Raw genomic sequence first — 27,104 nt, 5'->3', positions numbered from 1 at the left:
CAAGGAAGTCATTTGTCTAGAATCATCCTCATAATTCACGATAATAGATTTGTCTTACTTTCTAAAAATCCAATGCTCGTTAAAAATTTAGTCTCAAAAGTTCCATACAGGACTAATACGGTGCCATTCGTAGCACTGCCTATCCTGTTATTTTCAGCATTATTCACTTAGATTGGTGGGAAATAGAGCAAAACAAAGGGCAACTTCACGCATACCCATTGATAGAACAGTTATGCCCACATCACCACCATGGTTCATTTGACTGCTGAGCTGTACTATAACTAATAGAGTTTTATTCTTTTAGCTCAAATATTGGTGAAATATCTTGCTGGGGATAGGATAGGATTAGGTTTACTTAAATAAGCCTTAAAAGTAAAGAACTGAATTGGTTAAAAAATATATGTTTCAATTTACAGTTTTCAACTTGAGTTGTAACACAGTTCCATTTTATCTCAGTCTGAACTTCATATCTAAATTAATTTTGTACCTCCAAGTAGTTTTACATACAAGTAAAATTACTTACCGGAGGTATGTAGGAAAAAAGTAAACCGAAAGAAAGTATATGCACCAAGTTTAAAGTTTGTTCTAGCAAATATAGGGCTGAGGATATTTAAATTAAACGCAGTTCAGTAAATGCAACTCTGTGCCTGGCACCACAGCAAGCACTGGACTTTGGAGAAAATAATGGAAAGGGAGGTTTGAGGGAGCAGCCAGGAAGTCACTCTGGTTTAGGTGGTCAGGGAAGGACTTTTGGAGAGACTGATTTTTAGTCATCTGGCATGAGTCTAGTGAAGCTTGAGGAAAAGCTCCCAGGCAGAGGAAACAGCAAGGAGAGGACATGAGAGAATGTGGTGTGTTTGAGAAACTACAAGAATGCCCAGAATTTATTGCGGCAAAGGGGTTAAAGCTTTATTGCGTTCGTATCAGACAATGGCATGTTAGACTTTACAGGACCTATCGTACTGACGTGGCTCGTCTGGGTAACGACGCCTGCAAAACAGTCTGAGATCCCCTTTCAGATGGCATAGCATCTGCCCCTGGACTGAGAGCACCATGGTACCAGAGAGAGCACCCAGCTGGAGTGAGTGAGATGACCCAGGTACAGGTCACTCGCTGGCTACAAACATGGTAGAACCCAAGTTACATCCCCTGACTTCTCTAAACTTCCTTTTCCTCCTTTGTAAAATGGTGGGATAGGATTATATTAACCGTAAGACAGGGACAGCACATATACCTCATTTTACATGCCAATTCCAATTGACTGGCAACGTCTGCCGCTGGCCCCATCTTAGAATTGTTCTAGTTAGCAGTGTGTGCTGTGGGACCAGGGCATTCCAGTGGTATGCCAACGACTTGCCAGCTCTGCTCTGCTCTTCCTTCTTTTCCAGTTATAATGTCTGTGATCCTATAAGGAAGATTTGAGCATAGTTTTCACATTAAAATTATATGATCAGTCTGAGCTTCCGGTGCATGTTTTCTTGCTAGTAGAAGAAATGAAGAGTGAAATACCTAAAAGGCAGAAGGCCAGGAAAAGGATGCAAGGAAATTCTGGGCATGGATGATACCAAAATGGGTAACAGGGCTTCACTGAGTTCATACGAATATATTTTAAATATTTGGATTTTCCAACATACATAAATTTAAAATGCAATCTGTTCTTCATTATATGCATAATTTGTGAAATCTATTACTCTTGGCTAGATTTCAGGTGGCTTATAACAGCTAATGGAGGCAAGTGAGAACATCCCCAGAGCCTCTGCTGGAGCTTGTGCAAAGGGGCTACATTTCTCCCAGCCTCCCCTACAGGACAGGGGCCAGGGCCGCCTGCTCGCTCGCCCCTCAAAGAGAAGTCAACATACAAACTCACTCACCTTACTTGCTCTGGATTCTTGTACTGAAAAGGCCATGCAGGCTTGAAATATCTAAGGATTCTAATTTAAACTGGGCTCTGTTAGATTCAGGAAGAAAACAACCAGACTAAAATAAAAAAAAGATTCCCCAATTTTAAACTGCCCACTCTTATCTTTCAATGTTGAACTCCACACTCTGAACTGCCACAGAAGGGGAACCCAAGGGTCATCTGTCTCATTTTCCTTTCTCTCAATTTGACAAGTTCTCTGTCCTCATGGCGAAGCATATAAACATCCGGGTACAGGTACAGATCCAGACGATATAGATATAGCACAGTTTCCTGAATCAAAGCATCTTACTTCCAATCTCCATCAAAAATCAATGATGCCAAAATAACAAACTCCCAAATATTCCACTCATTTCACCCAAACTTAGTCTTTCTAAAGGTTTAGAGAATGACAGGGAAACGTGGCCTTAACACTGCAGAAGTTCAACAGAAACCCGTCTTTTCCTCAGCAGGCTCCTGTTTGGGACAGATCTTTCTCCCCAAGCGGACTGTGAAATGAACCAGCCGTTATAAATCGCAGCAACTCTGAGCTTCTCTTCCTTCACCTTTTATAATACTGATAATAATTTGCATTTAAGTAGCACTTGAAATTGAGCAGAGCATTTAAAAGCTATATCACGCAGCGTGACCCTTCCATGAGCCCCTCACGTCAGAGGTGGGAAGAGCAAGTCCCCAAAGGCAGAGCGTCCAAGTTACCCTTCTCCACTTTCTAGCCCTATGCTGGCAGCAGGCCCACTACGCCTTATTTCTCCCCAGAACAATCCAGTTTTCCAGATTTGGCTGTTTCAAATTAAGGCAGCTCCTCATATCCACCCAGAGATATTCCTTAAAGAAATGCTCTCTATTCTTTACAGCATCTTAAGTGATTCTTTCGCTTCCTTATTTTTTTTATAATTCTCCCCTCTTTTCCTTTTGTCACACTGTCTACTGAAGTTACTGATGACAACAAACCTGGCTGAGTCCAGGACATTCCTGCCAGTGAGCAAACTATGGTGTCACTCATGTACCCTTGTGGTGGAGAGTACCTTTGTGTCTGCAGTGGGAGATGACTAGATAATGCGCGTAACAACGGCAAAATTACAATGGGCTAAACAGTTCTGTGCAGAGTTAGCAGCACTAACTAGTTATAAACTATAGCTGTGAACTGTGACCAATAACTTGGATGTGTCTGAAAATGGAGATAAATCGATGCTTTTGCCATCTGTTAATCACAGAGCAAGGGGAGACCTGGCAGAGAAACTCCTGAGAGAATTCTTTTCTAGAAGCTCTGACACTGTCAGGATTACCGGGCTATTACACGATGGCGGCCAGAGACAGCCCAGGAACAGCTGAGTCAATCACATACAGGTGTAGGCCCAGGTGATCAAGCAAGTTCAACAAAATTCAAGGGTTCAGGGGTCCTAAGGGTTAAAGGTCAGTCTCTGCCACATCCCCCCATTTTGTGGAGGATGGGAAGGTGGTCAAGTGATGCTCTTTCTGGTTCCCAGTTCAAGGTAAGCTGGAACAGCATAATCTTCAGGTCTGAATGATATAAATTAATTTTTCCTCAATACTAATAACCAATTACTATTTTTATAAAACATACTTCTAATTCACCCCACTTCAGCTTTCTTGTTCTGGGAACAACACTGTATACTACAAGATACATGCTCTCCTTGTTTTTATTGTGGTAAAATATAGATAATGTGACATCTACCATTGTCACCATTTTTAAGTGTACAGCTCTGTGGCATTCAGCGCGTTCACATTGCTGCGTACCTGCTCTGGTTCCGGAAAGCCTGCCGCTGCATCATTTCTTTCATGAGGGATGCGTTACTAACCTCGCACTTCCCGCTGCTGGTACTCTCTGTTTTTAAGCACGGGGTGTGAAATCCACATCCACGGATGGTGCTTGCGGAGCTGAGGCAGCATGTAATGGGTCACAAATCCCACAGCGCCAGCCAGGGCAAACAGCACGACGCTGAGGAAGGGCTGCGGCGAGAGAGGGCAAAATCTCATTATTTAGCTTAGAAGGATGGGGCGAGGGATGCCCATGAATAATACATGACACTATTGTCCTCTCCCTTTTTCCTCTTAAAGAATAGACAGCCAAGCCCAGTTCTTGCTTCAGGCCTCTGAAAATGCCTTCCATCTGGCCGGAGACCCATCACCGTGCTGAGAACCGCGAGGGGGTGGAGCATTGGCCCATGGAAGCACAGAGGCCTAAGGAATTCTGCCCATTGGACTATTTTGCTTTTGTTTTTCCTTAAAAGAAGAGGTGGAGAATAATGAATTTAGCTAATAGACTTTTCTTTGTTGAAAGAAGAGTTCATAAATATATAATCCTTTTATAGAGAGAGATGGCAACTGCCTGTTAGAATGGTAAGCCAGAAACCCCATTTAGAGCTCACTATTTTTGTTGTTCGAACTGAAAACAGTGTTCCAATCATCTTTTTGGCTCTGATATGGTAACTCCGCCATTCTCTGCTCAGAGGAGCCGGCCGTCAGCATGTCTCATCACTACTGACCCTCCTCAAGGCGGATTCCACGAGATGGGCTATTGTTCTTGCAAACAAAACAACTCCCCAGATGGGGACAGAGAAAGAGCGAAGCACCTGAACCTCATCTGTGATGCAGACCAAACAGCATCTTGGACATAACTCGTAACAGCACATGGATACGTTTCCTAAAACCTCTCAAGTGACACTTGGCTTTCTTGCTCTGGCTCCACTGTCCTGTCAGTACCCCGGGGCTCCACCACGGGCTCTGTTATCAAGGGGAATAAAGATGTGGAAAGAGGATAAGTTTGAATGGTACATACTCGCAAGGACAGGAACACAGTGCTGGCACTGATCGCAAATGACAGAACAGCAGCCACCGAGCAGATAATGAGATCCGACTTTAAGATCTCCCTCTGTAAAGAGAAAACAATGGTACAGTTCGCTCTTCTTTGTTTCTCTCAGCACCTCTGTGTCACCATGAAAATCAGGAGACAGGATATTGACCCTGGATAAATTGCTCTTCAGCCCATCGCTTACCTGATAGATTCCCAGTGGTGCACACTGGAAGGACTGTTCACCCTTCCTGTTTGAGGAATACCAGGGAGACGAAGGCAAAGAGTAGGGGAAACGCTAAGAATCTGGCTTTAGCACAGCATGTATTCTAACATGCAAACAGCCTGGCCATGCCACACAGACCTCTCTTACACATCTACTTCTTTCTTTGGATCAGAACAGATGTTACATTTTAATTTACCCCTCAGATAGGGTAAAGGCCATTTCCAAATAATTTAAATATGTATAAGTATTATGTACACATATGTGGAAAATGAAATGTCAGTAACTTGCTAATAATTTTCCTTCACACAAAATTGTGGTGCAAGCAGGGGCTAGGAAAACAGAGCAAACTTAGACTAAAGAAGGTTATTCATACTGCAGATGTACGGAAGGCCTGTCGGCTCAAATAGGGCACAGTGTTGCTGACTGATGGATCCGAAAGGGATGTATGGGACCATCAGTTGTTTTCTTTCTACAGAGGCTGGCTAGCTGCAGCACACGATTATTGAACATTTTAAGGTATCACAGTGTTACCTGGAAACTCTGAAACCATCAATACAAATACATCAATATCTCATATTCAAAAGGAATTATGCTCTTAAATAACTGTTTTGAACACCACCTGCCAGAAAATTGTAGTGAATATACACCTTTGTTGCCCTACATCCCCAATTTTCTTTCTTCTCTTGTTTTCATTTTTTTATTCTTTTTTTTTTTTTTTTTTTGAGGAAGATTAGCCCTGAGCTAACTACTGCCAGTCCTCCTCTTTTTGCTGAGGAAGCCTGGCCCTGAGCTAACATCCATGCCCATTTTCCTCTACTTTATATGTGGGATGCCTACCACAGCATGGCGTGCCAAGCGGTGCCATGTCCGCACCCGGGATCTGAACCGGCGAACCCTGGGCCATGGAGAAGCGGAATGTGTGAACTTAACTGCTGTGCCACCGGGCCGGGCCCTCTTCTCTTGTTTTTAAAAGTAACATATAGTTTCTTGCAAGCCATGCTGCTGGCTTTCTGGTTGAATTAAAATCCAACGTGATAGGAAGAAATCAGGAGGATAGTTTAAATAGAGTAATAACGACCTGAACCATGTGATAAAAAAATCAACATGGCTTGGTTAGAGTAATTAATAATACAGTGATGAGTACGTTCTCAACATCAACTTATCAATTATCTGCTAAAGTTGTTTTAATTTCCCATCTCAAAAGTATACAATTCACAGAAAGATACTGAATATGGGAGGACTCATACAGTGATAAACTATATTCTTAATAATGGTAGTCCGATTTTTGAGTACAGAAAATGACGGGTTTTTAATTCTAAATCTATAAAATTTTGGCCATCAGAGGTTTTTGCCAAAAGTTTACTATTAGCAAATGGCCAAAATTCAGGTATGTCCTTTCATTCTACACCTTTACAAGAGGGGAGACCTTACCGGAGGAAAGCTCTGCAATTCACTGCGTCTTCAGGCTGTGGTGATACGCTAATTTTTTTTCCCTATTTTTCACTGACATGGCTTTATGTCACTCAAAAATTACTGAATGCATATCCAAAAGGAAGACGAACATTTTCCCAAATATTCTAACTTAAAATTGTCATCTCTAATTGACCACTCATCGTGGTCGAAAGGCAAAACAGGGGGTCAGCAGGGCAAGAGCTGGGGGAGGAGGGTGCATTTCTAGCCAGAGGAGAATGAGCTCAAATTATTGTTAATTTTTGCACAGTTGGATGATGCAAACGAATTCCACTGATTTTTGTCAGTGCCATGAGTATCCCTTGTAAATACAAACCATTAAACCACCTTTACTCATTAAAATTTTCTTTTTGCCCAATTCTTTTCTGTATTGTAATTTCTAAACAGTTCTATTGAGGTATAATTGACATACAAAAAGCCTGCATATATATAAAGTGCACAATTTGATGAGTTTTGACATATGTATCTCCCCATGAAACCATCACCATAATTAAGATAATTAGCACATCCACCATGCCCTAAAGTTTCCTCTCCTGACCTTTTCTAATCTATGCCCCCTTCTCTCCTCACTCTGTCCTCAGGCAACCACTGATCAGCTCCATCACTATAACTTGTTTTCATTTCCTAGAATGTTATACAAATGGAATTCTAGAATATTTATTCTTTCTTGGTCTGGGTTCTTTCACTCAGGGTAACTATTCTGAGACTAATTCATGTTGTTGTATGTATCAATAGTTCCTTCCTTTTTATTGCCCCATAATATTCCTTGGTATGGACATACCAGAGTGTGCTAATCCATTCACTTGTGGATAGACATCTGAGTTGTTTCCAGTTTTTGGCTATTACAAATAAAGCTGCAATGAATACTCACGGACATGTCTCTGGACATGTGTTTTTGTTTCTCTTGTATAAGTATGTATTAGCAGAATGGCTGGATCATATGGTGGGCTTAGGCTTAATGTTTTAAGAAACTGCCACACAGTTTTCCAAAGTCATTGTAACCATTTTACATTCCCACTGGCAGTACATCAGAGTTCCAATTGGCCCATATCCTTGCCAACACTTGGTGTAGTCAGTATTTTTTATTTTAGCTATTCTAGTGGTTGTGTAGTGCAGTGGTTCTCAACTGGGGACATTTTACCTCTCTAGTGATAGTTGGCAATGTCTGGAGACATTTTTGACTGCTACATTTCTGGGAGACGGAGGAGTGATGCTAGCATCCGGTGGGTGGAGGCCAGGGATATAGCTAAACTTTCTATAAAGTACAAGACAATCCCTGACAACAGAGAGTTATCAAGCCCAGAACGTCAACAGTGTAAGGTTGAGAAACTTTGGTATAGTGGTATCTAATTGTGGTTTTAATTTGCATTTTCCAGTGGCTAATGATGATGAGCATCTTTTCATGTACTTAATTTTTAAAATACCATTTACAATAGCATCAAACAATAATAAAATATTTAGGGATAAATTTGACAGAAAATGTGCAAGACCTGTACATTGAAAACTGCAAAACATTGCTGAGTGAAACTAAAGAAATAAATGGAGAGAAATACTGTGTTCATGGATTTGAAGATTCAGTATTGTTAAGCAGTCAGTTCTTACCAACCTGATTTACATAAGATTCAATGGCATCCTAATAAAAATCCTAACAGGACTTTCTTGTACAAATTGGCAAGCTAATTCAAAAATTTATTTGGAAATGCCATAGACCTAGAATAGTAAAATAACTTTGAAAAAGAAGAATAAAGTTGGAGGATGAACAATATCTGATTTTAAGGCTTCTTACAAAGCTACAGCAACCAGGTATTGATAATACTGCACAAAACACACATCTAGATCAAAAGAATTGAATAAAGTCAGAAATAGACCAAAATATAGACGGTCAACTGATTTTAAACGAAAGTGTCAAGGTGAAGCAACAGCTTTCTCTTAAATGAGGGAAAGAACAATTTTTTTCAACAAATGGTGTTGGAACAACCATCTACAAAAAACAAAATAACAAAATATACCCTGAGACTTAACTTCATATCGTATATAAAAACTCACTCAACATGCATCATATACCTAACTTAATCTGTCAAATTCCCCAAAGAAAAGATAAAAGGAAGTCTCAGTGACCTCAGGTTTGGCAAAGCTTTCTTAAATAGGACACTAAAAGCAGGAACTGTAAAATAAAAAAGAGGCATTAAATTGGATTCCATGAAAATTTAAAGCATTTGCTCTTCAAAAGACGTTATAGAATGAAAAGACAAGCCAAAGACTGGAAAACATACTTGCAAAACACATACCCAACAAAGGACTTTTATCTATAATATATCCACAACTTTACACTCAATAAGAAGTCAAACAACTCCCTCCACCCCATTTGAAGCTGCACATGGCCAAAAGGAGACGGCAAAGGGTAACTACCAAGCTTTTCACTCTTGATGCTAATTAATGAAACTATAGTCCATTCTTTTGATATTGGTGAACATAACATCAGCAAAATAAAAAGGAAATGGTTTCCTCTTTCCCTACAGCCAGCAAAAAGCAGATATTATCCTGCTCCAAAAATTTATTCTTGAAAATACTATTTTTAAAAAATAGTAAATTTTGAAATGATTGATAAATCACTGAAATAGTGAATCCTGAAAACCACTTGGACGTCAGAGATGGTTGCTATGTCCTGTGAATGTAGCCTTTAATATTGTAAAAAGTTTGTAATTTTGACTGGTTTTCTTGTTAAGTAATTTTTTGCTCATTTAAATGTATATTATTGTACATCTCTGTTTCTAAAAGATATAAATATGAGTTTTGGGGAGGGGTTTCTTTTAATTTTAGTTTTGTTACACAAAAGGAGAATTACTGAGAATCACACGCTTGAAGAACAAAAAATCTATGATTGTTGAATTACTTATTTAAACAAGAGTTTTAGAATTTCTGTTTTCTTTTGATAAATACCCTAATCTTAAAAGTGAATCATACGATGTTAGATCTTACAAAAATGAGAGTACAAAAGACCTAAGCAAAACGCAAATTTAGGTCTCTGCAATTTTTCATTGTTAACTAATGTTTCCATTATGGATAACAGAATAACACTGCAGCACTCTAGAACATAGAGAAAAAAGGGGAAAGACCATTCACAACCATTACATCCCGATTCTAACAATATTAGTATTTTTGTGTTTTCCTGGCCAGTAGTTTTGCCTGTGAATGCTGAACCAAGGTTCTAGCTTATAATCATGATGTATATGGGTTTTCTACGCATATTTTATAAAGATCTAATCTTAAAATACACATAATTTTCTCCCTTTTCAACAGTACTTTCTTTGGTAAACCTTATATATATTATTGCATAGACTTATTAATAGTCACTGAATGGCTAAATAATTCTCCATCTAATGATGCCATACACATATACACACATACATATACAAACAGTGCCATGATGGACATGCCATGAGGACACTCAAAATATTAACTGAGTGAATGAAACTGACTGAGCTATAGTTGGCGCAAACATTTTCTGACTCCTAGATATTAAGCTGCCTTCCATTTTTTACCATGATGAATTATAGCACAATCATTTCTTTATGCATCAAATCTTTTTTCATCTTTTGAATTAGTTCTCTAGAAAAACTCCGACAAATACATTCACTATATCATAGGTTATGAATATTTTAGAATGCTTGATAAGTTATGCTTTTCCAGATGATCGTAATAATTTACACAAATATTAACATATTAACAATGTCTAAGAGATCGCATCTCGTCACAATTGGCAATATCATTGCTTTATCCTGTGCTGAGCGGACCAAAAAATGCCACCTTATTTTAATTTGCATTTCTTTATTTACAAGAAGAGTAACCATATTTCATACATTTACATACTAAATGTTTTGCTCCTAAATGAAATATATAAATTAATATCATTTGATTTAGAGTTTTAAAAATTAAATAGTAATTGTCAGAGTTGTTAGTATAAGAAAGATATTTAACTTTTGTCAAATTTGCAACAAATAGCTTACCAAATTATTTTAATTTTATTGCCATTTTTTTGCACACAGAGGTTCACAATTTTTACGGACTCAAATCTAACTATGTGTGTGTGTATGTATGTATATAAAATATATATGTACAATTTCAATAATAATTATAAAGTGAATGCCCCAGTAATCACCAACTAGTTCAAGGAATCTAGCATTTACAGTACCTAAAAAACCCCTGTATGTGGCTCCCTGATCACAAACCCTTCTTTCCCCTCCTGGGGGTCCCTATCAACTATTCCGACTCTCATGAAAATAATTTTCTTGTTTTTTTTTTAAAAAAAATGACTTTACTACATATGTAAGCAATTGTAAGTGGCTTGGTTTAGTCTGCCTATTTTTACCCAATAGACGGCACCGTACTGTTTGTTTTTGTTTGTGTATTTCTTCCTTTGCTCACTTCATGTGGTTAAGATTCACACACACCATTGCATATGGCTCCAGTCAGGTCCTTTCCACTGCAATATCCTACTCAGTCTACTGTGGGTGCAATTTCCAATGGCTTCAGTCTGGAGCTCTCATGAATAGATGCTATGATGAACAATTTTATATGTCTATTCCGGTCCACGTGTGCGAGATTTGCTCCAGGGTAAACATCTAGGAGTAGAACTGCTGGTTGTAGTCTATGTATTTTCAACTTTATAATACTAAACCGTTTCCAAAACGGATACACTAATTTACACTACCACAAGCAGGACATGAGAGTTCTGCTCTACACTTTTGTCAACACTTCATACTGAAAGAACTTTTAAGTTTTTGTCAGTCTGGTAGGTGTGAAACGGTAACTCAGTGTGGTTTTGGTTTGAAATTTCCTGATTATTAACTAGGCTGCATAGCCATTCCTGTTTTGGGACATTTATATTTCCTCTTTTGTGAAGTGTTTGTATTTTAATTGAGATACCAAGCTTTCTTATTGATTTATAAGAATTTTATACTCCTCTTAACACTGGTGCTTTATCAACTATGCATATTTTTTAAATTGTTTCCCATTTTGTGGCTTATTTTATTTAGTCTCTTTTTTGGTATTTTTTGATAAATCAAAGGTCATTAAGTTTAATGAATTTGAATTTTTGTGCTATTTAAAAAAATTCTTTCCTACCAATATTATGAAGATAATTTCCTTTATCATGATTCTAAGTGCTTTCAGGTTTTGTCATCTCATATTTAGGTTTATAATCCATCTGGAATTGACTTTTAAGTACAGTGTGACAGAGGAGTTCTATTATATTTTGTTAGTTACGACAAATTTCTATTTTCTACCATTCCATTTTTCTCTCTGTAGAGGGTTGGACGTTATACGCTGTTTCCATTCCTTTAGTAGTTACTTTAAACATTCCAACATGTGTACTTGACTTATAATAGTCTAAAGCTAAGCACTATCTTTGTCTCCTGGACATTACTAAGAATTTTTAAGTCTTGGAGTCCATTTCTCCCTCCATCCAAACTTGTACATTACTGTAGTCATGCATTTTAATTCAACCTTACATTTTTAAGCCAATCGTACACTTTTATTAAGGTTCTATACGGCAAATGTTTAGATTTACTGTTAGAAATGTATCTGACACTCTCTTTTCTCTTTTTCTTTCTTGCAAATTAGACTTGCCATCTGAGATCACTTTCTGTTGAAGAATATCCTCCAGAATTACATTTAGTGAGGGTCTCTTGGCTTTTGCCTAAAATATTTTTTCAATTTTTTTCTTTGAAATGGACTATTTTAAAAAAATGATTTTTAAATTGAGGTAGCCACTTATCAATAAAAAATGATGAAATCTTGCCATTAGCAACAACACAGATGTTCCCTGAGGACATTATGCTAAGTGAAATAAGTCAGATGGAGAAAGACAAATACCTTACGATTTCATTCACATGTGGAAGATAAACAAACAAAAAAAGAAACACATAGATCCAGTGAAGAGATTGGTGGTTACCAGAAGGGAAGGGAGAGTGGGGGGAGGGCAAAAGGGGTAAAAGGGCACATGTGTATGGCAACTATTCCTTTGGTAAACATGATGTAGTCTATACAAAAGGTGAAATACAACGACATACACCTGAAATTCATACAGTGTTACACATCAGTGTTACCTCAATTTAAAAAAATGGAACAGAATGGAGAGCCCAGACATAAACCCACACATCTATGGACAGCTAATTTACAACAAAGGAGCCAAGAACACACAATGGAGAAAGGAAAGTCTCTTCAATAAATGGTGTTGGGAAAACTGGACAGCGACATGCAAAAGAACGAAAGTAGACCATTATCTTACACCATACACAACAATTAACTCAAAATGGATTAAAGATTAGAATGTAAGACCTGAAACCATAAAACTCCTAGAAGAAAACATAGGCAGGACACTCTTTGACATTGGTCTTAGCAGTATCTTTTTGAATATGTCTGCTCAGGCAAGAGAAACAAAAGAAAGAATCAACAAAATGGATGACATCAAACTCAAGTATTTCTATTTTTCCCTCGTTCTTGAAGGATATTTTCACTGGGCATAGAATTCTAGCTTGGCAGTTACTTTCTTCACAGAACTTTAAATACATCACACAGTAACTGTCTTCGGGCTTCTACGATTGCTTTTGGTAAGGTATCTTTCAGTCTGCCATTCATTTTAATGTAATCTGTTCATTTTCTTTAACTGCTTTAAGATGGTCTGTGTCTTTGGTGTACTGTGGTTGCACTATGGTTTGTCCAATATGGATTCTTTCTTCTTTAATTTATCCTGTTTGTGATCACTGGGATTCTTGAATCTCTAGATCAGTGTCTTTCACCAATTCTGGTAAATTCTCAGATAGTATCTCATCCAATATGGATTATGCTCTAGTCTCTCTCTCTTTTTCTGGAATTCTGATTAGATATATGTCAGATCTTCTTACTGGGTCCTTCACATCTCTTCATCTCTCTTTCATATTCCCTAATTTTTGTCTACTAGTGTTGCATGCTGGACACTTCCTTTTGTCTTTATCTTTCAGTTCACTAATGCTCTCTTCAGAGGTATCTAATCTCCCATGTCTGTTTTTTTTTACTTCAATTGCTTCATTTGTTTTTGTGTTTGCTTTTTATTTAGGTAGGTCTATTTGGCTCTCTTTCAAACAAGCTGGGTCATTTAAAATATTTTCTATTGTCTGTAAACTTTTATGCCTTTTACTTCTTTAAACATAGTAAGTATAGTTGTTTGAAAATCTGTGTCTGATTGGTACAATATCTGAAGTATTTGCAGACTTGTTTCTGCTGGTTCCTTGTTTCCTTGTGTAGTTTTAAATTTTTATTGAAAGCTGCTCGCTTCCCTTAGAAAATTGATTTGGGAACACTTGCAGTTCCAGGAGAAAGGAATTCTCTAGAGAAGATTCACATTTTCTTTTGCCATGAGGTATTTCCAGTCAGGGGCCACTTTAACCTATATTCATAAATCAGGGGTTTGTGTTATCCAGATGTTAGAATTTGGACTGAAAATCCATGGAAAGCTACGTCTCAAGGATTCTCTTGTTGCTGTTGTTGTATTCAACACTGAACAAGTCTGCCTGCATCCCCCTGGCACTGAGGAGATGGAACTGATTTCTTCTGGTTCATCCTCCAGCCGAGAGTGGGCCCTTTAGTGTCCCAGCTGAATAGATGGTCTCCCATTGGACACCCACCTTGGCAGGCTTGAGCCTTCATTTCTCTTCCCCACAGTTTGAAGGTTGAAAACTGAGGCTCAAGGTTCCCCGGCTGGGCAGACTCACTTGGGGCAAAGAAGCTTCCTGCTCTGGTTCCTCCAGGTTCCCTTGTACACTCAAATTTTGACTTGATAATTCTTTATTATCTTGTCAGTTTTTTGTCACATTTAAGAAGGATTTTTTGGGATTTTATTCAGAATTTGCCATTTGAATCAGCAGAGAGTTTGGGTGTAATAATTTAGACTGCCATAATATCAGCGATGGAAAAGTCTCATTCGATCTCTCTCTTTTTCTTTCTCTCTGTCACTTACATTGGTGTCTGATGAGGGATTAGCACATAAAATTCTTTTCGCCCTCCTACCGCTAAACAATTACCTCACTGCCACACATCGAATAATCAATTCTTGATTGTGACATTTAATTTCCACATAATACATTCATATAAATAATTTGTCTCCTTTCTGGGTTTTACTGACTCACTAATCCCATTCTCTAATCTTGGATGAGTCTCATACTTTTTTCTGATTACTCAATCTTTATAATATACTCTTAAATCTTGAAGTGCTAAGTTCCTCCTTCTCATTTTTCTTTTTCAGGTTTTTTTTAGCTACTATTAACTGCCATTCTTCCAAATGGACCTTGGAATCATTTCCCCAAGTTGTGAAAATAATTCCTTTGGAACTGTTTTGAACTATATGAAACCTATAAATTTATTAGAAAGAACTGGCATTTAATAAATCAGCCTTCATATCCAAAATCAGGTCAGAATTTAATTTACATTTTAATAGGCTGCCATAGTTTTCTTTATTTCTGACACTACTTATGAAAATAATTCCTATTATCAACTTATATATTTTGTTGCTATTGCGAGTTGGATGTTTTCATTATATTTTCTAAGGTTATTTCCGATGTCTTAGAATGCTCTTACTTTTCTAAATTCCCTTGTCCTTGGTGGTATTTATGAATTCTCTTATTAATCATAGTAGATTTCCATAAACTTTTCTGTGCATCTATATGTATATAATACTATAATCTACATTTTTTTCTCTTTCAGGACTTACACTAGCCAGAACTTCTAAAACAATATTCAAGGATATTAATATTTTGTTCCCTATTTTAATGATGAATCCATGCATGCTTGCCTAATACATATATTAGCTCTTAGTATATTGCATGTTTTAAATTCACTGTGGCATTTTATGTAGCAGTTCATGCTCCAACCCTAAAAAGAAGCTTAAGAAGCCCTAGTCCAACACTACACACCCAGCAGATTTAGACGACATGGGCCCCAAATATCTAGATGATACAACCAGCAGTTTAAAAGAAGCTGTTTGAATTGTGCAGATAAAAATTAGGAAGTTTTGTTTGTTTTTTGCCTCTGGGAACTGAGAAAAATAGATACAATGAAAGTAACAAACCTGAACGTGATGGAAAGAGTGTTGAAAATGATGATGAGTGAGGGTAAAAACTGAAAGACCACACTAACAAGGCATATGGAAAAAGACCAACCCGGCAAACCACTAGTGGAAAGTTTATATTTTTATTAACTATCGAGTTTTGGTAATAAACTTTGCATGCATAACTTATGTTGCTCATATGGAAATGTATCAGCCCACTGATAGAGCTCTGGGTATCTCTGTTTCTAGATCAATGTCCCTTATAACACAGTCTGTGGGTCACCTGAACAGAATCATCTGGGTGGACAGTCTTGTAAATATGCAGCTCCCCCACCCCATCACAGGCCAAATGAACAGAACGGGAAGGAAGGTTGGAAAACTGATTTAATGAGGCTCCCTAGGGCCTTCTCATACAAACTGAAATTAAGCAAACAGACAGAGAGGAAAAAAAAATAATAAGAGAGCCAGAGAGAAACACAGAGAAACAAAATCAGAGACAATAGGAGGCAAATTTTATACTTGCATGATGACACAAAAGGTATTATTCATCAAGTGGTAAAAGGTGAATCTGAGAATCCCATTAAAATATTATAATTAGACTTTTCAGAGGGAAGAACACACATATCACATTAAATCATCTCCAAGTTGTGCTCTCCACATTGCACAAAGCGTTTCAGACTGTGTGAACACCGGGCGAGGCAGCACCTAACCCATCACACCTAATTATCCTAATGAAACGCCATCAGCTTCTGCGAGGCAAATTTCTTGTCGGGTTTCATTGTAATTCATGCACTATTTTTACTGCAACAAATCAGAAAGCATCTTCATCACTCATGAAATCAAGGAATACTTTGGGGCTACAGCTTTTCTCAGATACCCACGGGAAACCTTCTTGGTAGACTTTGGGCCACTCTATGGCTTCTAGGAAATTGATCTGGGAATGTCAGTTTGATCTTGTCGCTGTAAGAATCCTGCTGAAAATATTAGAGAGGAGGTGTTGATGCTACGTTTGAATGTCTATTGTCTGTCGTCTTTTTCGCTGCCATCTCCTCAGCTCTCGCAGCTTCACCTCTACCCTGCTTTTAAACGTAAAATTAATGAGCCACATCCTTCTTCTTAGTAAGTGATTTGTGTTTTGATTCCCTTTTGGTGACAAACAAGCATGAGGGCTTTAGCTTGAGTTGTGACCACACTCGAAGGCATAGAGTGCTGTGTGTGAATTTTTTTAAATGTTATCACATTGGCTACAAGTCCTGCACATTGTCTTGAAATGGCGGATTGCAATTTAACTCGTCTAAATTCAATGGAATGTGCTGGGCACCTACTATGCATGAGGCACTGGTGCTGTGGAGACTAGCACAAATGAGACATGGCTCCTGGCTGGGGGAGCTTGCAATCAATAGACTGTTAACTGCTTTTCCTTTCATCCGTCGTTCCTAAACAACACAGGAAAAGGATGACTCGAAGACAGACTGCTCCTAGCCCAATACTCAAGCGAATGGGAGATCGTATAATCAGTGAGCATTGCTTCTCAAAGTATTAATGTTTGGAAGTTGATACCAAAGAGATACACCTGCTCAAAGGATGTCTGAAACTGAACCCTAGCCATTTTCCTGGTAAACAAAGACATAGCACCATTCTACAGTTCCCCTCATGTGCTCCAACCAATATGGTGGCTCCCCTCTCCAAAACCCCAGACATAAGTCTAAAGCTCAAGGGGCCCTCACAAGGGCTGTGAAGATGTCAATCTTGAACCACAAGACCCAGGAAAAAGAGCCCTGAGCTCAGCATGGGGAAGACTGTGGGGGCGGGGGGGGGGGGGGGGGGGCACATCCGTAATGCAGTTTGGTTGCATTTTTATTTAACAAGCTTTTATTCGTGCGCAGCCCACCTGCTGCTTGGTGCCAGCAGAGGGCGGAATTGACTGAACTCGGTTCACTGGAACATCCAGGCAAACTGCGTCAACTGAGGACCCAGGGAGCACCTTGGCACGTGTGGACACCATCCGCCTTCGAGAGGCTGTAAAAGGTCCACACACGCAGGCAGCTCAAAAGTCCACATGCCAGGTTAGGTCAACACAAGAAGACGAGGCCCCTCTCTCTGCAACAGTCACTCTCACGCCCGTCTAGTCAGAGCCCCGTCGAGAACCTAAGCTCCGCCCACAAGCTCCACGCCATGTCAAGCGACGCCCTTGCGTACATGATACAACACGAATGTCTCACCACTGAATCTTTCATCTTCTTGGGGAGAGGGTCTGCAGCCAACTCTTCCAGATTTTGGTGTAAAAATTTAGAAAACAATCTGCAATGAATAAAGGACCTGAAAATGGAAAAAACACACAGGTTTTGCTTTTTAAAATATGTGTCTATTACAATGTTTGAAATAAACAACCTCACCTGAAACCTCACACTCACAAATGACAAAAGTGAGTGCTCTCTACTTTAAATAATTCATAATGAAGGAAAAGAAGTGCATATTCAAGTGATCACAAAAAGAATTTTTTGATTTTCAAATTCCATCCTAATTAAAGCGGTCAAGTACCTCAGGAGGTATAGGGACCCCTCAACTGTCAACAGTTAACCAAATTAGAGGAGATTCTCTATTTCTGCCTGCCCACCAGGGTTTCAGCCTCGCACACACACACACACACACACACACACACACACACACACATGGCAGCAAAACTCAATATTCCAGGACAATATGTGACATGAAAAATTGTACAAATCGTATTTAACTTTTCCCCATTTTTCCATGCTTTTCATCTTGCTGCACCTGACAGCCTAAAATTATGGGTTCTTGGCTCCCAAACAGTTATAGCTATCTTAAGTCAAAATCTTCCATAAGTTTGGACAAATGACATGAGATAATTGATACTTGATTAGATATCAATCGATTGATATCTAAAACTTTGGCATCATGCAAAAGGTTTTTAGTCCCAAAGTGCATATTTATCAAAGATTTAAAAGACATGATTCAAGGAAAGAATAGAAAGTATATTTTCCAGTGACTGAGGATTATTATTAAACATATTTTATAACTCTGGTGCGAACTTCACTTTAAACCCAGAGGGCACTGGTTGTATTGGGAACAAAACACAAGAGAACAAAACCTAAAGCTCTCCTTTCCGAGGTGCCAGTCTAGTCTCCCCAGGGTGACCGCCTAGAACACAGGCACCGATGCTGCTTAATCGACCTAGTGAGGGTCCTTGTTGAGGCTGGAGCTTCTCACCCACCCCCAACACTGAGGGAAAGGCAAAGACAGCGCTTGAGTGCTAGCAGCCATCTGTGCCTGGCATTGTGCGTTTTACTCCAAAAGCACTAGAGCAAAGGTTATACGTTCGTTTGATTTTCATCAGTTTCTGGTCGGTCCTGCCTTTCTCCCACCCTCGTCCAGTGACCAGCTAGTTTAACAGCAACACAGTCCAACCACCAAGAGCACTGACGAGCGAGCGCAAGGCGGCGCACAGATGGGTGTGTGTTACTCACAGGAGCACAGAGGGGTCGCTGCTCTGACGGCTCAGATGGAAGGAAAGTGCAACCAACAGGCCACAGAAGGCTGAGAACAGCGCTGGGATGTGCTGTGTGCTCCACGGTTCCTACGGCAAAGACAGCAAACAGCCAAGTCACTCCGCGGCTGGGTGAGGAATAGCAGGATTGCGCTCTACGAAACGCTCCGGTATGCACCCCTGAGATCCAGCTGGCTGGATGTGGTGTCCTGTGATCACTCCGCCAATGGTCACGCCAGCACCCCACAGTCACAAAGAAACCATGCCTATTCATGTACAAACAGTGATGTTGACAAGGGATGGGGGCGGGGCGCATTTCAAATTAATCATTGCTGTTTATGAGAATATATTTACTTAATCTTTTCTGAGAATCTATTTACTTCATGTTGTCTGAAATTAAGTTTAAGATTTTTATAAGATGTAACATTAAACATGTGTTGCCTCTTCTGAATTTAATGTAATACTTGATGATAAGAACTGTATTTCTCAGTGTTTATTTAATCAGTGATTTAAAAGGTATAAGGCATGTAAACATGCATTAGGGATCGGATTGACCAGTGGACTGAAACAAAACTCAGTCAAAATTAAAGACAGTCCCCTGAAGAAAGAGAAAAATGGTTTGAAATGAAAACAGCACGATACTTCAGGTTTGATTTGACAGAAGTACAGATGCCTGTAATCGACACACTGTGCTCAGAGTGGAAGGGCAGAATGCAGGAAATGGTGTCCCATCCTGAGCAGCGTGGTCCCTTGGGACCCTGTTCCCCTTCCACCCATCCCTGACGTTCCTGCCAACACACACGTGTCTTCATATACACAGAAAACTTCTATCTAACCTTTCACTCACCATCAATAGCAACTGCGATGCCCTCAGAGGCTGAATCTAGTCAAGGACTTCAATACTTTTCTCTCAAGATTTTGAACCCTTAACTCACCAAGTGTTTTATTTGAGAAGGCTGGGTTGGTCATTATGCTTAAAGTCAAATACACAAATGAATGAGTCAAGCGTGCTCACATCATATTTGTAACCGCTAAGAAATGCTGGAGAAGTGAATGCTACCCTGGGGAGGGCGAGTGGTTATCTTTCCACAGGCCTTGCTTTCCTACAAATTAAAATGCATTTCCTTGATCTCCCCCACAGTGATGGCTAGGAGCCTGAGGGAGCAGCACCTGGAAGGGAAGTGAAGGGAGCCAAGCTGAGCCTGTAGCTAGACAGGAGGCGAGATGACCAGCTCCATACACACCATTCAGGCAACCAGCCTCCACTGAGGGATGCCCTGCAAGCCCCTCAGATCAACGTCCTAGCTGCACGGGGCTGCCGTGGTGACTTTCCCAGCGTCCTCAAGGCACCACAAGGCAGTCATTATTTTTCTGATTCTGTGCAGATGTCTTCCCCACCAATTTTGCCGAGAAGATCCAGGGCCGTGATCAAAGCGTTCTCCGCTGCTCTCTTCTCCCGGTGGAGTCCCCTTCAGCAATGCCCTCCCTCCCTGAATCCAAGGGAGAGGGGCACTTCCTCCTTCCTAAGACCACCCCTCCCCCCGACCACATCCTCCTCTAATTCCGCTGACACCCCCCAGATGGAAGAGAGAGAGAAAGACATCCTCTCTTTTCATCGGTCCCTTCTGCCCCACCTATAAAAATGCTTAAGTTGCTGAATCCTTAAACAATAAAAAGGCCCTCCCCTTCAAGCAGTTACCCTCAAAAGCCATGTACTTTCTCTCTCCTCTCCTTCAGTGCCAGCCCAGCCCTGCAGGAGGCTCCCTCACCAGCCAGTGACTGGCTAGTTTCTGTCACGTGGGGCTCCTCCCCGGGGTGCAGCACCTCTTCACAGCATGGGCTTTGAGCTGGGCAGACCTAGATCAGAATCCTGGTCCTGCCAAAGATGAGCAGTGTGGCCTTGGCTAAGCTACTTAACGTCTCTGAGCATTGGGTTAGCTTTCTCTTCTTTAGAAAGGCAAAATAATACACACTCAAGGGTTGCTGTGAGGGTACTTTTCAGTACCCTGGGCCATTTTTGAAAGCTTTTCACATGGGAGGGTTCAGTGCAGTCCCCACTTGGTGACCAGAGCCAGAAACCAGGCTCTCCTGGGAGATGTTCCCCCTCTGCCATCTCCAGAGTCAGCTGCTCCTCATGTGTCATCAATACATCTTCACTCTCTCTCCAATATGTCCCCTCCTTTCACTGCATCCTGCTGGGGAAGGCCTCCCCTGTCTCGTCCCATGAAGCTATTGATAATAGCTTCACAGAGGGAGGATGGGACGCCAGGCTCCACATCCCTCCCCAACTCCATGATCCCACGCTTCGTCCTCTCCCTAGCAGAAGAGGGGTCCTCCTCTCCTAAAAGGCAAATCAATCACATGATTGCCCTTCATTCCATATTCTCCAGTGATTCCTCACTGCCCACTGAATAAAATCTACTCCACAGGAAGCTACATAAGCCAACAGTTTCCGGCTCTAGACTATGTTTTCAGCCCCAGTCCTCACATCTAAGATATGCGCAGCAGCAAAACCATAAAGATACGTTGCTTCCTGGCCCCCTGCCTTTGCACACAGGGTTCTGTCTGCACAGAGCGCTCTTCTCTGGCCCTACTCCACTCCCCTCTCCATGGGGAACTCCTACCCATGCTTCAGTGCCCACTCTAAGAAGTCCCACCTACTTGGTGCTGCCTCCTGACTTCCCAGGCAGACTGGAGCCCTCCTCTGTGCATCAAAACCACCTTTAAAGACTTCTACTTTAGCACTGAAGACTTCTCACTTCTGTTACTTATGCGCATGGGGATGACTTGCCCCCTCATCTGAGAACTGCTGACCACAGTTGTGCTTAGACAGTGCACTCCCTGAGGAGGGGCAGCCTTGCATCTCTCTCTCCCATGTTCTTGTCACAACTGTTAGCACATCGATGCATCCTTGAGTGAACGAATACAAGATTTCAGTCTGCGTGATTACCTCAGTCCCTCTTCTAGGACCTGCGTGGAAAAGAACTTTCAGCAAGAAAAGAAGGTGAGGCAATGAAGTAGCTTAGATCAACTGTGGACCAGGCAGTGAAATGCCACTGAAATGATCAGACAGTCAGAGAAAAGGTAATCCCTTGACCTTAGAAGTCTAATTTTCCCTACAAACAGCACCGCCAATAACAGAAAAGTTATTGTGAAACTTGGGAGTTTTACCCTTTCCTAAGAGTCCATTCTTCAAACATCTCTGGGCTCACTACTGTGTGCCAGGCACCAAGCAGCACACCCACGACGGGGACGGACGCAGGGTCTCGGGAAAGGAAGAGCACACGGGTAATTGCGGTATGATGAGCCATGAACAGCGAGGTGCTCAGTGCTGGGCACTCACAGAGCAGGAAGCAGAGGCTTAATGGAGTCACGGGAGTGGCTTGTAAGTAGAGGCTGCACTGAAGAAATGCCAGAGAACACGGTCCTCCCCTTGCAGGAGCTTCTAGAAAGGCCAACCTCGGCTCTGCAGGCGCTGGCAGGTGGCTGGAGCTACCCTCCTCCATCCTGGCGTATCCTCCTCCACTCCCTGCTCTGGCCACCCACCCAGGGCTTCTCTTCTTTCACATCCTACTTGGCTGTTACAAAAACAAGTATGAAAAATTTTCCAAAAGAGAAACCTAGTAAATGCGATTTCTTTCCATCGATTCCTCTGCGTGTGCCTACGCTGCGTACTGAAGTCACAATTCCGTGAAGGCAGATGCATTGCTTTCACGGGCCGCCCCTAAAAATGCAAACACTGGAAAAAAAATCACCACGAGAAGGATTTAGTAACCGTGACCGTGGAAATAACTGCCACTGCGTGGAACAGACGGAAAGGGTAAGAGAACAAGCGCTGGTGGAAGCTGATTCCAGGCTCATGGCTTCCTGGAGTGAATGATTCTGTGGAAGGCCCTTCACTTCTCAGTGGCTCAGCTTCCTCCTCAGTAAAAGGTGACAATGACACCTTTATTGAAGCGCTGCTGCAACGACTTAATGAGATCTGAAACACTCTTACAAACTGCAAAGCAGAATGTCAATGTTAGTTTTTTATTAATTGGAAAAGGAGTACTCATGACAGATGGTCTTCAAAGACAATAGATTAAAGCCAGACGACATATGTTTAAACAATTAAGTTTACCTACTTTTATTTACCCAAAACCCCTGCCCTAATTCTTCTCTCATTTACTCTCTATTTAATTAAATCTCTTCAACGCAAACGCAAAAGGACAGCCACATCTCTCTCGTGCTGAGGGACCCTCCCTCCTTACCTTCTAAAATAGCAATTGGTAGAAAGAGGAGTGAAAGGTAAAAACGTCCAATCAGAAACAGCGGAGTTGGAGGCGAGTGACGTTGCCCCCCCCACCCCCCACTGCCCATCTTTGATCTCAGGCTATGATTACACATCTGTATCCATGACCATGTGATTAACATCTGATCCCTCCACAGGGTCCAGGCCTTCGACAGCAGGGACTCATCTGTGTAGCCCAGTGTATTCTGAACACCTGGTGCAGGGCCCGGGCTGAGAGGCATTTAACAAACACATATGGAACCAACGCACTGGATCTGAGCGACCATCACCTCCTTACCATACAACACAGACCTGAGAAGGGAAACGGACGATCATTTTACGTAAGTATCTACAAGTACACAGAAGGTTGGTCTTTTGCAGAACAGTAGGTCAAAGCACGGGCTCTGATGTAGGACTGCCAGCTTCAATCCTTACTCTGCTGATCATCTGGACTAAGGTATTGGGCAAGCTATTAAGCCTCAGTTTCCTAAGATAATTTAATAGCGCACACCCCATAGGGTTGCTGCAAATATAATGAAATACTGTCTGTAGAACACTTAGTAGAGTAGCCAGTATAAATGCTCAGCAAATGTTTGCTAATACTATATGCTTTATGAGATACTGTCTCAGTCCATTCGGGCTGCTATAGCAAAATATCATCAACTGGATGGCTTATAACCAGCAGAAATGTACCGCTCACAGCTCCAGAGGCTGGCAAGTCCAAGATGAAGGCACCAGCAGATTTGGTGTCCGATGAGAACCCGCCTTCTGGTTCATAGCTGGCATCTTCCTGCTGTGTCCTCACATGGTGGAAGGGGTGAAGGATCTCTCTGGGGCCTCTTTTAGAAGGGCACTAATCCCATTCATGAGGGCTCCATCCTCTTGACTCAATCACCTGCCAAAGGCCTCCCTCCTAATACCATCAACTTGGGGGTTAGGATTTCAACACATGAATTTTGGGAGGACACAAACATCCAGACTATAGCAGACACATAAGGGGATTAAAGATTGCAGTGAAATCTCTTTTCCTGGAAAAATCAGAATTCACCTTACGTCTGGTCCTTTTCTAGGAGGCAAAGGGAAAAGCAATGATGTTCGCAGATTCCTTTTTCCATTCTATTTCTATACCATCGACAGAAAAGATGGAAACAGGAACTCGTCTACAAAATGTGACTCTGACCTTGCCAAGATGTGATATTATTCTCCCAAGCTGCACAATTTGAACAGACAGATCTTAGCATGGGTAATTCTCTTTTATTATTTTAAGCTGTTCCATTCCTTCTGGTCTGTGTCCCATACTAGTAAAAGTAAAAGTCTGTATTCATTCCTCCATACACGTGATTTCTTTTAAGCATAACCAGTAGCTTCGGGATAAATTGTTACACATGAATGAATGGCAGTGTGGCCACAGGGGCAGGACAGAGAACGACTGTGTCCTTCAACAAGGTAAAAGCAAAGTGATGCCAGAATGGCACGCTGCTTCTTCCAAGGAGAAGGGTAGGAGGAAGGATGGCAAGGAGTCCATATTCCAGCTGCTGCTTTGCAGGTTTTCTAGCCCAACCTCAGATCTTTCACAACTCTTTCTAAGAAAGAAACTGGGCTTGCCTGGGCTTGGACAGATTGTAAAAAGGCAGACCGCTTGGATCTTCCCAGGCTCACTGCTGGCAACGGCCTCAAGCTCCAAGTTCTTAGCCATGTTCAATTTTTTCAATAGACACAGATAGATATATCGATCTATATCTACAGATACCTATATAGATAGACATACCTCTCTCTCTCCATATATATAGAGAGAGATATATCTTTAGAGAGGCCAATTAAAATAAATTTCTATTATATATAAAATAGGAGGCAAACTTCTCAAAGAAGCAATGCTAGGAAAGACTACTTGAATGTCAACATGAGTTATTCTTTCATGTGCAGAGTGCCAAAATTTGCAAAACCATGGTATCTTTAAAAGAGATTATTTTTGATTTGGAGGAGATCTCATGGCTGAGCTGGCCTCACCCCTTCAAATTACTGATCAAGTAAGAAAACAGGAAGAATGGAAGAAACTTACCCAAGGTGGCAAGACTAGGCCCAAGCTCCCAGTGCAGTGCTCTGTATACCCCACTAACCAAAATGTTCGTATAGCTAACTGTGCAAAATATGCAGACATCTCACCACTTTCCATATAAAAAATGGAAAAAATGGTTGGTATGCTTTCAATCATCACTATAAGCTAGAAGGTCCCAGCTCTACAAGCTGTCTCATTCATGTATCCATCCCACATTCACTAGGGCTGGACAGCTATTCAGACAGCTACCTGTTTCAGTGCTTGTTGTAACACATGGTAGAGTGAAAGCCCACAGGAAGAAGTGATCAGGGGTGTGGGGGCGGTGCTCAGAGGTAGCCTCATGGAGGAGCAAGTATGAAGCTGGGTTCTAAGGGTGACTAGGAATGAACCTAAGGAGAGCAAATTCCAAGTCATGGAAGGAAGCGATGCTTCCAGGCTGCATGAACCAGCTCTCAAGGATGGGCCTGGTTATGCTGTGGGATGGGGATGGCTGGGCATCCTTCCAGAGGTATAGCTCATAAAACATATGAAGATTACAGGAATAGATAAAAGTGGGAAGTGGTTAAGCTTGGAGAAAATACATGGAAGGGAAATGACCTTTATTGTTTATCACTGCAGAATTTTCTAGACTGAGAAGAGAGGCAGCTTGGTGCCATCGATTCTGAAGATCAAACAAAAATAAATATGCTTCAGCATCAGCAACGGCATTGGAATGTAATTTAAGGAAGAACTTCCGAACATTGGTGATTCGACAAAGTTACAATTAGGGAAACATTAGCACTTCTTTCTCCCAAATTATTTTAAAGCATAGATATTTTCCTTGGAGAGTTAAGATACAAGCTTGCCTGAAAGAGAAGGGAGGAAGACGAGCTTGCTGAAGGCTTTTCTTCTTACACTTTTATTGCATAGAAACATCCTACTGTTTTAACAGCTCCACAATTTATGCCCACCCCCCACACACGCCTACACCCAACTAAGCAAACTGAGTACAAGAAGGAGCTTTCCAAAATTATTTTACAGAATTAAAATTTGGGAGTGGGGGAAAGCTAACAGATAAACTGCCTTTGCCCCATTTTCGTATCCTGTCTCCTTAACTTCCTGATGACTCTCCAGGCTGTTCAGTGTGAATCACCCGCCAGCATCGCCCCCAGGGGCCCAGGCTTAGCTCCCCTGCCCCCTCCGGGCAGCTCTGCCCTGCATAGCGGGAATCCTGGGCAAGAACAACACTGAGAGGGATGGGGCTTTCTACAGCATCAGGAGCATCTAGGGGCCAAACTTCTAGAAGGACTTGAGCTTGTTGAGTCAGGAATACGGTAAGAAGAAAAAAAAACGCCTTTGAGGATATTTTTATTTTAATTTTTATTTGGGGATAGAGAAGGAAATATTGACATTTGAGGAAGAGGAAGACAACTGACCTGAAGAGGGATTCGTCAAAGAAAATGATCAAACACGCTGTGTATTTCAGCCGAAAGATTTAATTCAGCGCTCAGTTTCATTTCTACCAAGAGGAGCAGAATGGAAGAGGCGAAGTACTGACTGACATTTCTAGGGGATTTTTTAAAATAAACTTTTATATTTTAAACATATATGTATTAATCTTGAATTTTATTATATATTTATATATTATTTATTTATTATACTTATACACACATGCACGTGGACGCACAAATGCATACATATATATTTGTATATATATATGTATGCATGTATGTGTGTGTATATATACATATAAAGACTTTGGAGGGTGATAAGGTTTTAAGTA

General features: G+C 40.9%; 1 protein-coding gene across 2 annotated transcripts in view; it reads right to left on the bottom strand.

Moving 5' to 3' along the window:
* The window catches only part of PCNX2 (pecanex 2), a 281,728-nt gene that overhangs the window by 145,918 nt on the left and 108,706 nt on the right, over positions 1–27,104 (bottom strand). For both annotated transcript variants that reach the window (XR_011437820.1, XM_001493597.5), the window contains exons 16-19: positions 18,997–19,106; positions 17,731–17,827; positions 4,719–4,811; positions 3,739–3,889 (exon numbers count right to left, since the gene is read on the bottom strand). Coding sequence is in view for 1 of the 2 variants with exons in the window: in XM_001493597.5 (XP_001493647.2) it covers positions 3,739–3,889; positions 4,719–4,811; positions 17,731–17,827; positions 18,997–19,106 (451 nt within the window). In the remaining variant the exon portion in view is untranslated. The remainder of the gene's footprint in view (positions 1–3,738; positions 3,890–4,718; positions 4,812–17,730; positions 17,828–18,996; positions 19,107–27,104) is intronic.

The sequence above is a fragment of the Equus caballus genome, chromosome 1 (genome assembly GCF_041296265.1).
Source record: "Equus caballus isolate H_3958 breed thoroughbred chromosome 1, TB-T2T, whole genome shotgun sequence".
Taxonomy (NCBI): domain Eukaryota; kingdom Metazoa; phylum Chordata; class Mammalia; order Perissodactyla; family Equidae; genus Equus; species Equus caballus.
Note: the sequence above shows the minus strand (reverse complement) of the source record. Positions and strands in the feature narration are given on the sequence as shown.